The following is a 12,097-nucleotide window of genomic DNA, read 5'->3' as shown; positions in this document are numbered from 1 at the left end:
CTTCACATCCTTCCTCAAGTATGGTGCCCAGAACTGAACACAATACTCCAGACAGGCCTAACTAGTGTCTTATACAAGTTCAACAATGACCTCCATACTCTTGCACTTAATGCCCCTATTAATAAAACCCAACATTCTAAATCCTTTATTAACTGCTCGCTCCACATGCTGCCATCTTCAATGACTTATATACATAACCACCGAGGTCTCTCTGTTCCTGCACCTTCTTTAGAGTTTCTCCCTTTATTTTGTACTGTCTCTCCATATCCTTCCTGCCAAAATGAATCACCTCACACTTCTCTGCACTGAACTTCATCTACCACTTGTATGCCCAATCCACCAACACACCTATGTCCTTCTGAAGTTCAAGACTACCCTCATCACGATTGGCAACATTTCCAATCTTCATATCATCTGCAAATTTTGAAATCACACCCTGAACACCACAGTCTAGGTCATTAATTTAAATCAGGAAGACCAAGGGTCCCAACACTGGTCCCTGGGAAACTCCACTACAAACCTTCCTCCAATCTGAAAACACTACCATTTATCTCTACTCTGTTTCCTGTCACTCACCAATTTCTTATCTAAGTGCCTACTTTTCCCTTTTATTCCATGAGCTAGAGTTTTGCTCATAAATCAGTTGTGACTTTTGAAAAATCCATATGCACATCAACAGCATTACCCTTATCAACCTTCTCTGTTACTTCCTCAAAAAACTCCAGCAAGTTAGTTAAACATGATTTTCCCTTAATGAATCCATGTTGGCTTTCCTTAACTATCTTGCACTTTGTCTAAGTGACCATTGATTTGGGCCCAAATTATAGTTTCCAGGGGTTTCCCTACCACTGAAGTCAAACTGACTGGTCTCTAGTTGAAACCGTGGGATAAAAAAGGGGGAGCAGCAGCACGGATGCACAAATGTGGAGAATGGCTGTTTTTTGGACTGGAGAGAGGTATACAGTGAAGTTCCCCAAGGTTCAGTACTGTGACCATTGCTGTTTTTGATATACATGAGCTGGACTTGGGAGCTAAAGGGCACAATTTTGAAATCTGAAACTGAAGTGTAACAGTGGGGAAGATGGTAATATACTTCAAGAGGATAAACAGGCCATTGCAATGGGCAGACACGACAAATAAAATTCAGCACGAGATGAATTCGGGGGGGGGGAGACGGTATTTGAATGTAATAGGACAGGTTAATAAAGCATATTTAATCCTGTACTTTATAGAGACAAAAGCAAGAGTTTGGCCCCAACTGTAGTACTGTGTCCAATTCTGGGCATCATACTTCAAGAAGGATGTGAAGACTTTGAAAAGGGTACAGAAGAGGTTTGCTAGAATGCTTCCAGGAATGAGAGATTCCAGTTACATGGATTGAAGCTGGGTTATTCGCCTCAGAGCAGAGAAGGCTAACCCTTGAGATTTGATAAACGTATTTGAAATCATGAAGGATTTAGATAGAGTAAATGCAAAGAATTGTTTCCAATAGCTAAAGGGTCGATAACCAGAAGGCACAGGCTTAAGGTGACTGGCAAAAGAACCAAAAGTGATATGGAGGAAAACATTTTTTAAAAAATGAGTGGTTAGAATTTTTAATGCATTGCCTGATATGGTAGTATGTGCAGATTCAATAGTAGCCTTCAAATGGGAGCTGCAAAAATACTTGAAGGAGAAAAACAGCAGGGTTATGGGAAAGGGCGAGGCAGTTGGATTAACAGAACTGCTCTTTAGAAGAATCGGTGCAGGCTCGGTGTTCCGAATGGGCTCCTTCAGTGCTTTATTATTCTATGACTCAATTACTGCAATCTCCATCACCAGATTTGTTATTTTGTTTGAGGCATTTGGACAATGTTGGACCCGGATTGAATAAAAGTCTTCCACAAATTCTGAGGGCAGTACGCATTCCATGTTCCATCACAGGAAGAGTTACCAATGAAATCCATTTGTGTAGTTCTAATTTACTTAATACAGTATCAGCTGTCAGGTTTTTAAAATTTAATCAGGCAAAATCAATTCAAGCGCAAAATTACAGTGGTTTAGTTACTTTCAAAATACAACAAGTTGAATTTATATAGCACCTTTAATGAAGTAAAGCAACCTGTATTTAGATAGCGCCTTTAATGTAATAAAACATCCTAAGAAACTTTACAGGGACATTATGAAACAAGATCTGACACCAAGCTACGTAAGGAGCTACAGAGCACATGACCAAAAGCTTGGTCAAAGAGGTTTTAAGGGCTATCTTGAAAGAAGAAAGTGAGGTAAAGGTGGAGAGGTTTAGGGAGAAAATTCCAGAGCCCAGGGCTCAGGAATGGTTACCCAAAGGGGAGAATTAAAATTCGGATTGCATAAGAATCAAGAATTGAAGGAGGGCAGAGGTCCCTGAGGATTGCAGGGCTAAAGGAGATTACATGGACTGAATTGAAGCAAGGATGAGAATTTAGATGTTGCCAGGCCAGGAACCAATTTAGGTCACGGAACAAATTGATGATCAATGAATGGAATTTTGGTGTGAATTTTGAATCATCTCAAGTTTATGAAGGGTGAAAAATTGACATGGGCGCAATTGACAAATCTGGGAGGTAACAAAGGCAGAGCGAGGGTTCCAGCAGATGAGTAAGCAGGGTTTTTTTGTTCCATTTTTTTCATGGAACGTAGGCATTGCTGGCAAGGCCAGCATTTGTTGCCCATCCCTAATTGCCCTATAACTAAGAGGCTTGTGAGGCCATTTCAAAGTCAATCACATTGCTGTGGGTCTGGAGTCACATGTAGGCCAGAACAGTTAAGGATGGCAGATTTCCTTCCCCAATGGACATTGATTGTCATAACCCATCTGCTTCACCAATGGTAGATTCAGGGTTACTATTACTGAGACCAGCTGCCTTGGTGGAATTTGAACCCATGTCCCCAAAGCAATCACCTGGGTCTCTGGATTACTAGTCTAGCAACATTAGAACTACACCACCACCTCCTCCCATGGATGAAGGCAGGTGTTGTTAGAGGTGGAACTAGACATGAAGTTCTCACAGTTTACAAAGGATTTCAGTTAAAATTTCAAGTCATAGTGAGCATTACAAAATATTTACACAATTTTTCTAAATGAAAATCTTCATAAAGTCACCTTTAATTCATTGTGCAAAAGCCATTACCATGAGAAAATTAAATAATGATTTTATTCAATTTTTTAAAGCAATTTTAAAACTAACTCAAAGTTTCAATAAGATAGTTCAAGATACTAGTTTGGTCCTTTTTGGCTAAAGTGAAAAAGGGATAGTAAAGCGCTTAGTATCTTATATCTGCGGAATGGAAAGCCAACAGCATAATAAAAACATACGAGATATCAATTTAAGATGATCTTTGAATAAACTGAAACCAATGATAGCTTTCATTTTAGGTTCCCTTGAGACAACCAATACTTTTTGAATCCAATTTAGCTATATTAGATCCACACAAATCATCACACTAGTCATAAAAGGATAGTACTCAAAATCCTCCAATTCAATTGAATATTTACAATTTTTGTACTTTTAGGATACTCAGTTTTCAATATATTCAATTTACTTCAAGGAAGAGCGTCCCTGCAGTTTTGAATATTTTCTCCTCCAGGTCCCCTGATGGCCCATGGTGCTTGTCCAATGTAGACAAAGCCGCACAGACCAGGCAGCTCCCAGATTTGAATTTCTGCAAACAATCTTGGTGAGTTGGGTTTGACTACAGCCATCCTGAATTTGCAAGCAACCTCTGTTGGATGTGAAGCTGTTACAAAAGAAATTTGAGAACCAGTTAACGCTTACTGCTCAACCAAACATGGAGGATGGTTACTTGGTCAAGAAACCAAATGGAGGATGAGAACAGTGTTCAGCTCAGCAGCGATTACGCGTTGAACTGGTTTATCAAGACCTCGCTCAATTCTAACGTAGGAAATACATAACTTCCACTCTCTTGAGAGGCAAGGCTTTAACATGTGGACCCAACACTGTGGATAGGATACCAGGGCTACATCACATACCTCACTACAATCTTTCCACCACCACATGTCTGCAACATGTTATATGCTTCAGTGGAAGCACCAGTTAACATTCCTCATGACAAAAGCTATTTATGTAAGGCACCACCGTGTGCAAATCACTAGCAGAATTGCACCTGGCAAGGGATATTAATCAAATGAAGCTGAGGTACAGGTCAGCCTGGATCTGACCGGCTGGCAGAACCGTATGGTCTATTTATGTCGCTACATTCCTGTGGACTATGTGATAAGTTCTGATTTCAGCATAGAACATAGGAAGGAGCAGCTTGTAGGGCAGCACATTTACAACTCAGAAGGAAGAAGAGGGAGTGGTTGTTAAGAGTTTCAGTACTGTAAAAAAAAATCCTTATCTTGAGCTTCATCACCTGCAACTTGACAGGTGAACTCGAGTTATTTTTATTTAACTGGGAAGTAGGAACGCCCAATTGCAGAAACGCAGCTACAAATGCTCATGTAAGTTTAGAGTATGTGCACAGTTCCCGTTGACCACAGAACTAAAAGGCCATACTGCACACTGCCCGAAAACCAGTGAACTGGTTAAAATAAGTTTGTCCAAAATGTGCAATATGTTCAGATTCGATTCTTTTACTTCAAAGCAAGTGTTTCTTTTTATAAGTCTCTCTCCTATGAAAACTGCAAACATAGCACAATAGTGGAAGTAGGTATCAGAAGCAGATTTTCTCTGCTTCCATGGAATAAAATAGATTTTAAATTTAACAGAATCTTTGCTATTACATGAGGTTTTTTAAAAAAATTGCACCAATGTTTTCCTTTTTTCCACTGGGACTCAAACATTACTTGGTAATCCCTGTTATACTCATAGCACACATGCAATGAGGATTTGGCCAATTGAGAACCGATTACAACAGCATATTGGCTGCTTACGAAGCCTCTTACCTGCACATTAACCTAAACCTCTATTATCCGAATATTCTGATTACAGGACAATACATTTTGCAAACAGGATATTCTTGTAATAGAGCTGGAGCATACATCTTCCAAGTTTAATTTGTGAATAATCAAAAAAGAATTACATTGAATAAAAAGTAATTTTGCTACTTTAATTTGTTTAATTTTTTAAGTCAGATATCGTTTTCTCAAAACTGGAACATAAAAATTGACAGTGGAAAGCAATATTCTGGTCATGTACTCTGCCACAGCTTCAATTTATAGCTGAAATGCTATTTTTGACTATACTTGTTGAAGAAAGGTCCATTGGCATTCTACAATTGCAATTTGAACAGTATATTACTTTAGTGTGACATGTTGTTCAATTTAATCACCCTATTGGTCTTATATGGGTATCTTCTAAACCAATGGAAGCCAAGGTTAACAAGTTACCAATTACCCTTAAAGTTCTGGCCAAATTCATGATCAGCAGGATGGTTTTGGCATGGTTTATGCTGCCTACATTACATCTCTGCAGCTCTGCCCTTGAACACTTGTGAAGTTTGTCATGGTCTTGGGCACTTCCAAGAGGTATGACGCGAGGCATATCTAAATGATTTACTAATATATGGCCATCCATATGGTCACGATTGACTAACTTGCTTTTAAATTCTCTTGCGCTGTGGCTGGTGCTTCAGATTCTTTTTACATTAATTCAAAGGCTTTGTCCTCTCTTGCAGTTGGTTCTCATCTTACATCAGTGATTTGCTGTTATTTATCTAACCTCATCTATTTTTGCTGATGACTTCACTCTACATTCATTAATTTTCTTCAGCTTACACACAGCTGAATGAGAACAAATTGATTATCTGAAAGCCACTAAACAGAGACAATTAAAAAGACATCCTTATTCCTCAATGACCAAGATTTCTTCATCTCTCTTTGTGGGTTCCAATCTATCTAATGATAATCTCCTATTGATAATCTCAAGTGAAATTGTCACATTTACTATGATGCTAAAGCTGTCAAGGAACTTACTATTTCTTTATCAAAACAATTCATCGAACAGTACAGCACAAAGATTTAGACATTTGGACAGTAGCTACTGCTATCATAAATCTAGTTAATAGTTGCCAGTAAAGAATAAATCCATGTATATTAAAGCAGGCGCATTACCAGACTAATTCATCTCTTTAGGTTACTTTTATTCCCCCTAAATGTTTACACTTCTCTTCCTGCAGCCTTGGCAACTTGGCAATCTTGAAACATAAATATTTCCATGAGTTGCATTAATAATTGGTTTAATTCTCAGGAGAGCTGAAGTCCCTAAATACAACTGCCTAAATAAGCAGAGATTTAACCTAATTATATTACTTTTATATTACCTAATATCATAGTCTAGAGGAAAAAAGATCACAATGACTACACATTCCAACACCAAGATCATCAAGAATAACGTTTGTCTCTCAATGGGTCATTTCACCTTAAATGGAATTTCAGAGGAAGTATTCCTCATTTGCACACAGAACACTGGGAGGTTTAAGTAATTGCAGCTCCCAATTTTTTGAATAGTGTGGCAGCTACAAAATTCCAATTAGGAAGCAATTGCAATACAGAGAACTTTCCAAGCCATGATACATCTTTTTTTACACTGTATCTCCTTATGCCAACATTGACAAGCACAAAGCATGATAACCAACCAATCACAAGCCGTAACAAAATTTATGTCCTGCCACATTTCAACAGTAGATTAATGGTACTGTTTATTGCAGCAGTCAAAATATTAAAAAGCATGACAAGAGCATCCACTACCCTACTGTTAAGTTAGTAACCAAAAACTATGTCCAAAAGTGGGCACTACTTCATTGACAAACCAAAACATATTCAAAAAAAAAGTGCATGCAGAGACATTTACAAACAGTTCTGAAGAGGTACTACTTACTTTCTGTTGTTGAAGCTGCTATAATTATTGGACAGAGATGAAGGGGAAACCTTTGGCAATGTTGAAAAATTTGAAGCACTTGGAGACCTTGAAAAATAATGAAATTATAAAATTTGGTAATAAAAGTGGGGGAAAAAAATCCAATTTTATGACTATGCTCATGACCTGATTGGCAAATGGATGCTACATGTTAAAAGCATTAACGTTATAATCAAAAGCATATTGGGTAATGCCCTTAAATAATGCTTGTATGAGTAGCAAATAAATCTAGGGGGTGGTTACTCTACTATGATACTTCTTTGAATTTAATTAAGTTAGGGCAAAATGAGCCTAACCATTCCAGGATTGAGAATGACAAAACAAAAACCACCACAGTACTGTTGCAATACCTTGGCTATTAACTAGAAATGAAATCATTATGAAGTTGCTCACTTTCACAACAAGTTTAATGGAGGTCTACTATCATTGCAGTGGAAGCATTAATGCTCTTTAACTTAAAAGGCAACTCAGCCCACTGTGTCTGTTCTGCTCATTCACTGTGCAAAACTGATTACAAGAAAGTTAACAATTTCTGGCCCAATACAAAATGTCGCTGATACATTACACTTTTTAAAAACCAGCCTCAATAAAATTTCACTGCAGACAAGTAGCCTCAGAGTTGATGACCCCCCATTGTCTCACTTTATGAACTGTGATTAACAGAGCTCCTATATGCTGATTAAGACCATTCCTGATCATACGTTCCCACTTTCTGCATTTTTCTTCTGTTACTTCTGCTCAAGTGTGAATGCATCAAGTATTAAAGCACCCGAATTGTTTACTCGTATTAACAATTTTAAAAACTTCCATTGTCATTTTCTGTTTATCCTTACATTGCTTCTCTAACTGATCTTTGCTGTATTCTTTTTTCCTTTCTTCACTTTCCATCTTTTTCTCCCTGCTGTTTGATAGAACAAGTAGGCATTCAACTGAAGCTATTATAATCCCATTCCCTTGCTCTCTCCTTGTATCCTTCCTTTGTAAATATTTAGTCATTCCATTTTTGAATAATATTACTGCGTCAATGCTGCTTATGATAAAGGATTTTGAGTTCAAATAATCACAGCATCAAAACATTTTTAATCTCCCTCTTGTTTCATCTAGTGATGAACAATGCTCCCCTCTAAGCGCTGAAAGTGTGCGGCAATGCAGCAATCATGAAAATACCTAGCAGGCTAGTCATGCAAAAAATAGTAAAGGTGCTGCGCATTAAAATAAACAGGCCATGCAGAACAAAGAACATTTAGAGGGATCATTAATGATGAGTCTAAGTCTCATGTTATCATGTTACCAATTTACCAGCCAGTGGATACAAACCTTTAAAAGTTATGAAATAGTCAAATAGTAAAAGTTAATAATAGATTTGCTCCTAACTTTTTCTACCAGTAAAATATAAATTTTACATGCCTTTTTTTCCTTCACAGTCATCACATTTCATTCCGAATATATTCGATTGAATCTCTGCTGTACCATCGCATCAACATCTAGTCTTCAAGCACCCTGCCTCCTCCATATATTTTACTTCCACCTCTTGTTTTTTACCCTCCCAACATTCTACCTCTAATGTCTTACTCCCGAGTTCCTACTGACCAACTTTACTACCACAGGCAATATTTGGCCTTCGTGGTCTCTCAGTTCTCTTGTTCTGTTTTAAGCTTTCAAGCTGCAGATCAGAAGTAGTGCTGGACCTGACATTTGTGAGAAAATTCCTGCCCAGTGATATAAAACAAAAGACTGCAAGAAGCACATTCAATATGCATTACAGGGAACAAACCTCCACACCAACATCTGTGCTCCCAGCCCGTGTCTGAAAGTATGAAACAGCAATGAGAAACCAGAGGCAAAAGCAAACATACAGACCTCTCACTTTCTAGCACTTGGATTTTAAAAAGATAACCTCGTCCCTCTGCTTATTAGTCTTTTTTTGGAAATTAGAAATAAAGTGCACAACATTCGCACTCCACAGGCCTAGAATGCAAGAGGTCTTAAAGCTATGTAACCCAGATGCTTGGGGTTTAACTTTCAGTATCTGCATAAGACCTAGACACTGCTATTTCAAAGTCCAGTTTTAAGTTTGCAAATTTTAAATGCTCCATTAGCTTTGCCTCAGAGAAAAGCACATTAAAATTGTTTGCTAAATATTTCATATCACATTACCACCCTTTTTTTTAAACCTACGTATACATTAGACACCACTTAATTATTTTTCTGTAACAGATTTCTCCCACATTGCCACCTCATAATCACGTCATCACTAAGGCTGTCTATTTCCATCTCAGTAACATGACCTAACTTTGTCCTTAACTCAGCTTTTCAGGATTGACTCATACAATCTACCCTTCATAAACTTAGGTCAACCAAAACTCTGCTGCCTGTATCTTAACCTGCAGCAAGTCCTATTCCCCTATCACTCCATGCTCACTGAGTTACACTGACTCCAAGTCAATTGGTGTCCTGATTTAAAAATTCTCAACACAAAAACAGAATTACCTGGAAAAACTCAGCAGGTCTGGCAGCATCGGCGGAGAAAAGAGTTGACGTTTCGAGTCCTCATGACCCTTCGACAGAACTTGCGTTCGAGTCCAAGAAAGTGTTGAAATATAAGCTGGTTTAAGGTGTGTGTGTGGGGGGCGGAGAGATAGAGAGACAAAGAGGTGGGGGGGGGGGGAGGGGGGGTGTGGTTGTAGGGACAAACAAGCAGTGATAGAAGCAGATCATCAAAAGATGTCAACGACAATAGTACAATAGAACACATAGGTGTTAAAATTAAAGTTGGTGATATTATCTAAACGAATGTGCTAATTAAGAATGGATGGTAGGGCACTCAAGGTATAGCTCTAGTGGGTTTTTTTTATATAATGGTAATAGGTGGGAAAAGGAAAATCTTTATAATTTATTGGAAAAAAAAGGGAAGGGGGAAACAGAAAGGGGGTGGGGATGGGGGAGGGAGCTTACTATTGTCGTTGACATCTTTTGATGATCTGCTTCTATCACTGCTTGTTTGTCCCTACAACCACACCCCCCCTCCCCCCCCTCCACCTCTTTGTCTCTCTATCTCCCCGCCCCCCCCACACACACCTTAAACCAGCTTATATTTCAACTCTTTCTTGGACTCGAACGCAAGTTCTGTCGAAGGGTCATGAGGACTCGAAACGTCAACTCTTTTCTTCTCCGCCGATGCTGCCAGACCTGCTGAGTTTTTCCAGGTAATTCTGTTTTTGTCTCAGTATCACTGCTTGTTTGTCCTTACAACCACACCACCTCCCCCCTCCACCTCTCTGTCTCTCTATCTCTCCGCCCCCCACACACACCTTAAACCAGCTTATATTTCAACTCTTTTTTGGACTCGAACTCAAGTTCTGTCGAAGGGTCAAGAGGACTCGAAACGTCAGCTCTTTTCTTCTCCGCCGATGCTGCCAGACCTGCTGAGTTTTTCCAGGTAATTCTGTTTTTGTTTTGGATTTCCAGCATCTGCAGTTTTTTTGTTTTTATCTCTGTGTTTAAAAATTCTCATCCTGGTTTTTAAATCTCTCCATGGTCTCACTCCCTCCCTATCTCTGCAATCTCATCCAGCCTCAAAACCTCCAAGATCTCGACACTCATCTAATTCCGGCTTCTTGTGCATCTCTGGTTTAATTACTCCACCATTGGTGGCTATGCCCTCAGTTGTCTAGGTCCCCAAGTTCTGGAACATCTTTGTTAATTTAAGGCACTCCTTAAAATCTACCTCTTTGACCAACCTTTTAGCCAGCTGAACTTACGTTGAGGATGGGGAGATTTGTGGAGCCTCCTCCTCTAGTGAGTTGTTTAATTGTCCACCACTGTTCACGACTAGATGTGGCAGGACTCCAGAGCTTCGATATGATCCGTTGGTTGTGGGATTGCTTAGCTCTATCACTTGCTGCTTATGCTGTTTGGCACGCAAGTAGTCCTGTGTTATAACTTCACCAGGTTGACACCTCATTTTTAGGTATGCCTGGTGCTGCTCCTGGTATGTCCCTCCTGCACTCTTCATTGAACTAGGGTTGATCCTCTGGCTCAATGGTATTGTTAGACTGGGGATATTCCAGGCTATGAGGTTACAGGTTGTGTTCAAGTACAATTCTGTTGCTGCTGCTGATGGCCCACAGCACCTCATGGGTGCCCAGTCTTGAGTTACTAGATCTGTTCAATTATCCCAATTAGCACCGTGGTAGTGCCACACAACACGAAGGAAGGTACCCTCAATGTGAAGGTGGGACTTTGTCTCACAACGACTGGGCGGTGGTCATTCCAACCGATACTGTCATGGACAGATGCATCCGCGGTAGGCAGGTTGGTGAGGATGAGGTCAAGTATGTTTTTCCCTCGTGACCTGCCACAGACCCAGTCTAGAAGCTATGTCCTTTAGAACTCAGCCAGCTTGGTCAGTAGTAGTGTTACTGAGCCACTCTTGGTGATGGACATTGAAGTTCCCCACTCAGAGTACATTCTGTGCCGTTGCCACCCTCAGTGCTTCCTCCAAGTAGTGTTCAACATGGAGGTGCACTGACTCAACAGCTGAGGGGGGGTGGTGGTGAGGGGGGGGTGGCATGTGGTAATCAACAGGAGGTTTCCTTGCCCATGTTTGACCTGATGCCATGAAACTTCATGGGGTCCGGAGTCGATGTTGAGGACTCACAGGGCAACTCCCTCCCGTCTGTATACCACTGTCCTGCCACCTCTGCTGGGTGTCTCCAACCGGTGGGACAGGACATACCCAGGGATGGTGGTGGGGCATTATCTGAGAGTTATGATTCCGGATAACTATATCAGGCTGTTAACGCCCAGTTTGGGTTCCGCCTGGGCCACTCAGTTCCTGACCTCAATACAGCCTTGGTCCAAACATGGACAAAAGACTGAAATCCCGAGGTGAGGTGAGAGTGACAGCCCTTGACATCAAGGCAACATTTGGCCGAGTGTGGCATAGAAACTAGGAGTAGGCCATTTGGCCCTTCAAGCCTGCTCCGCCATTCAATATGATCATGGCTGATACTCTATCCCAACGCCATATTCCTGCTTTCTCTCCATGTCCCTTGATGCCCCTAATATCCAAAAAATTATCAATTTCTTTCTTGAATATACTCAGTGACCCGGCCTCCATAGCCTTCTGTAGTAGAGAATTCCACTGGTTGACCACCCTCTGAGTGAAGAAATTTTTCCTCCTCTCAGTCCCAAAT

At 40.1% G+C, this 12,097-nt stretch overlaps 1 protein-coding gene across 13 annotated transcripts in view; it reads right to left on the bottom strand.

Annotated features, from left to right (window-relative positions):
- LOC121293362 (ubiquitin carboxyl-terminal hydrolase 15-like) overlaps positions 1–12,097 on the bottom strand; it is a 114,716-nt gene that overhangs the window by 46,593 nt on the left and 56,026 nt on the right. For 10 of the 13 annotated variants that reach the window (XR_005946499.1, XR_005946500.1, XR_005946501.1 and 7 more), the window contains one exon: positions 6,861–6,947. The exons of 2 other annotated variants lie outside the window; for them this stretch is intronic. Coding sequence is in view for 7 of the 11 variants with exons in the window: in XM_041216357.1 (XP_041072291.1) it covers positions 6,861–6,947 (87 nt within the window). In the remaining 4 variants the exon portion in view is untranslated. Of the gene's footprint in view, positions 1–6,860; positions 6,948–12,097 lie in introns of those variants that run through there. One more of the 13 variants, XM_041216358.1, reaches the window with a different exon arrangement.

The sequence above is a fragment of the Carcharodon carcharias genome, chromosome 21 (assembly GCF_017639515.1).
Source record: "Carcharodon carcharias isolate sCarCar2 chromosome 21, sCarCar2.pri, whole genome shotgun sequence".
Lineage (NCBI taxonomy): Eukaryota > Metazoa > Chordata > Chondrichthyes > Lamniformes > Lamnidae > Carcharodon > Carcharodon carcharias.
The sequence above is the reverse complement of the archived record's forward strand: the minus strand, read 5'-3'. Positions and strand labels throughout refer to the sequence as shown.